Raw genomic sequence first — 3667 nt, forward strand, 5'->3', positions numbered from 1 at the left:
AGGAGTTTTCAGAAGTTTATTGGTAGAGCTGATTTTATTCAACCCCTTCAAATAACAGAATTAACACTTGTTAGTGTGATTTTATTACAGACTCATTACATATGTGTGTGTGTGTGTGTGCATACATCTGTGTACATCAAAGCATTCAGAAGATGCAGTTCTGCTGTATCCTGTGCCTGTCTCCAGCAATGGCAAGGAGACAGCACAAGTGAGGAGGACGTAGTCACTAAACATGCACTTTGGGGTACTCCTGCTGATACATGACAGTGAGGACTGGTGTGGAGCCAGCCCTGTGTAATGACTCCATTGAAATGTCCATGAGATCCTTGACTGCCAGGCCCCTTTACAGAGTTTTCACGGCTTTGCTCTGGAGGATGAAGGCACAAGGAGGGGAAGAGTTCCTTCCTCCTAAGAACACAGCCATGTGCTAACTCCTCACACCTCAAAAAGGCCTGGCGTGGGGGACAGCAGCCAATCTGACTTTTGTCCCACCACTTTGGACCTGATGAAATCACAGGAAGCACAAACCTGGCTCCCAGGAGGAAGTTTATCCACGGAGCTACATGCTATATAAACAGACACAAAAGCCCTCTTACAAATAAATAAACACCTGCTTTGTTTCAGTTAAGTGCTAGCAGTGACCTAAGTGCTCACTGCCCCCCCGCCCTGCAACAAAGCAAGCTCACCCGCTATAGATGCTTCGCCCTGGCCTATATGTGACATGCAATGTGGCATCTCTTCGGCACCCTGTGGCACAGCCATGCTCACCGCCAAGTCCTTCAGGAGAGTTGGAAACATATCATGCTTTTCAGCAAGGGTACCCCAGGCAGCAGAAAGCTCCTGCTGCCAGAGAGGCTCCCCTATCCTCCTGCCCTTGGCCAGCAGACAGGAGAGGTTCACTCCTTGCTCTCTCCACCACTGCATTGCAGCTGGCCCCCCTCGGGCGGGCAGGTGCAAATCTGGGTGCCCTGGGCAATGATGGTGCCAGCAGGCACTGCCATCTCCTCCTCGTTGTAGCAGACGCAGCGAGGACAGCCATCAGCCACAGGGCTGCCCACGGCCTGGCAGGTGGGGGGCAGGCGGGGGCACAGTGAGGCGCAGGCAATGTCCCCATCAGGGCCACAGGTGCACAGCTTGCGGGCAAAGTCGATGTAGAAGGAGTGGCCGGCAGGGACATGCCCCCCGGTGAAGCCTTGCATCTTGCAGTCGTTCTCCAGGTGTGGGGGGCAGGTGCAGGCTGGGGGGCACTGGGGGCAGCAGCTGCTGTCAATAGTGGGGGCTGGCCCCTCCACCTGCCTTTCAGGGCACGAGGTGCAGGCAGTGGGGTCGCATGTGGGTTTCGGGGCAGCACTGCGGAGCAGGAGGCAGGCGAACAAGAAGCCAAGAGCGCCAGCGAAAGCCATGCTTCTGGGGAGAGAAACAGGGAGAGAGGCACAGGCATCACGCTGGGCATGGGCACACCCAATTCCCACGGTCTGGACCCTCTCAAGGTTTGAAGCAACCAGGACACAGCTGGGGTCTTCCTTCTGCATAGACCTACGCCAGTGCCAGCTCCGAGCCTCTCCCAATGTGCCACTTGCCACCTGGCAGCTCACTGCCTGTCCTTCCCAGCCACCTCACCCCGCACAGGGAGACAAGGGCATCACCCCACCCGCTTCAGCTTGTGACACCTTGCTTTTGCCAGGCAGATATTTCAGATCTGGAGCGCTCCTGTGTGACTCTGCTCTTTTTGCTGGCTTCTTTTTTTTTTTTCAGACAGCCCTTTTTAAAGTGGAGAGCTGTTTGCCAGCATGAAATTCCCTCCCTGTGCCTACTGCCTCCTCCTCCACTTGCACTTCCCAGGAGGCACAGCACTGCCTGGCAGCTCATCACAGAAACATTCCATTTGGAAAAGACCCTCAGGACCACCAAGTCCAAACGATAACCCTACTGTACAAGGTTCACCCTAAACCATATCCCAAGCATCAGATCCAAGGTACTCAAACATATATAGGGTTGGTGACTCAACTACCTCTGGGCAGCCCATTCCACTGCCTGACCACACTTGCTGAGACAAAATGTTTCCTAATATCTAGTCTGAACCTACCCAGTCACAGCTTGAGGCCATTCCCTCTTGTTCTATCACCATTTACCTGGGAGAACAGACCAGCATGCTAACTCTCTTCTCTGATTTAAGGCTGAGGAGTCTTTAATCATAGAGTCAACCAGGTTGGAAGAGACCTCCAACATCATCCAGTCCAACCTATCCCCCAGCCCTATCCAGTCACCTAGACCATGGCACTAAGTGCCTCATCCAGTCTTTTCTTGAACACCTCCAGGGACGGTGACTCCACCACCTCCCTGGGCAGCCCATTCCAATGGCAATCAGTCTCTGTCAAGAACTTCCTCCTAACATCCAGCCTAGACCTCCCCCGGCACAACTTGAGACTGTGTCCCCTCGTTCTGTTGCTGGTTGCCTGGGAGAAGAGACCAACCCCACCTGGCTGCAACCTCCCTTCAGGTAGTTGTAGACAGCAGTGAGGTCTGCCCTGAGCCTTCTCTTCTCCAGGCTGCACAACCCCAGCTCCCTCAGCCTCTCCTCATAGGGTCTGTAGCAGCGTTTCAAGACCAAACATCTCCCTAGGTGCTGCCAGCACTTTTGGATCCCTTTTCCCTGTCTGCATCCTGCTGCATTAAATACACTTGCTTCCCTCCTGCACTGGGTCCTTCCATGCTGGGTGTTTTCTCTACTTGTCCCAGTGCTGCTTTTTATTGCAGTGATGTCATTACCTTCATGCTGTGCATTTGTTAGCCCAAATTTCCTACTCTTGCAGACATGCAAATTCTTGCAATTACTCATCATTTCCTTACGTAAAAGTATTTCCAAATTGCTCAACTATAAAGGGAAAAAAAAGGAACATCGAAAGCATGGATGCTATTTGCCCCCTTTGAAAAAAAAAAACCCAAAGACTTCAAAGCTGCCCTGGTTTGAAAGCAAACTCTTGCTCGCTTAAGCTACGGCAATTGCTTCATTTTAGCTGTAAGTCACTGTTCTGCCCCTTTGTCTCATTCACACGCTTTAAGCTGCCGGTTACTTTATCACCCCTCCCAGCAGGCTGATGGCTGTGCTGATCAGCATGAGGCCCAGAACAACGCCCTGTGGAAAGGCTGCTGCTCAGCAAAGCTCTCCCTTTCTGCAGCCCCATGCCCAGCGCTCCCTGCCAGCTGCTGTCCTCCTCAGCCACCCAGCTCTGCGCTTCACGCACAGACAGAGCACAGCACTGCTGTCAGACACTGTTAAGTCAAAGGTTTTGCACCCTCGAGCCTCTGCCCGACCCCAGCAGTCCCATTCACCACCCAAAGCTTTATCCCCATCAAGCAATGAAATTGGGCTCTTTCAGGAGAGCTGCTTTCTAGCCAGCCCGAAATAATGAGCTTGTCACTGAGCAGGAGCAGCCTTCTGCTCTCACCGAAATGTTCCTGCTCCTTAGTTTTGGAAAACCAAGCTGCAGGCTAGCCCAGGTGCTACCCTCCTGTGCCGTGCCATGTCCCCATGGGTCCTGGCCGCGGCACCGTCTGGGGCTGCTTACCTGCAGGGTGCCTGGGCAGGCAGATGGGCGCTGGGGTGCGGTGCAGGACCTCGAGCAGCGTCTCCGGTCTTGGCCCCGCAGCCAGCCCAGGCCCTCTA

At 53.7% G+C, this 3667-nt stretch overlaps 1 protein-coding gene across 1 annotated transcript; it reads right to left on the reverse strand.

Annotated features, from left to right (window-relative positions):
• On the reverse strand, positions 1–3667 carry LOC135180001 (fibulin-2-like). Its single transcript, XM_064152170.1, has 2 exons — positions 3570–3667; positions 1–1407 (listed from the first exon to the last, which is right to left on the reverse strand). The coding sequence occupies exon 2, from the start codon at positions 1401–1403 to the stop codon at positions 897–899; it is 507 nt and encodes a 168-aa protein (XP_064008240.1). The 5' UTR covers positions 1404–1407; positions 3570–3667; the 3' UTR covers positions 1–896.

The sequence above is a fragment of the Pogoniulus pusillus genome, chromosome 12, assembly GCF_015220805.1.
Source record: "Pogoniulus pusillus isolate bPogPus1 chromosome 12, bPogPus1.pri, whole genome shotgun sequence".
Taxonomy (NCBI): domain Eukaryota; kingdom Metazoa; phylum Chordata; class Aves; order Piciformes; family Lybiidae; genus Pogoniulus; species Pogoniulus pusillus.

Coding starts and splice junctions, on each gene's coding strand:
- LOC135180001 (XM_064152170.1), bottom strand. CDS start 1,403: ATGGCTTTCGCTGGCGCTCTTGGCTTCTTGTTCGCCTGCCTCCTGCTC.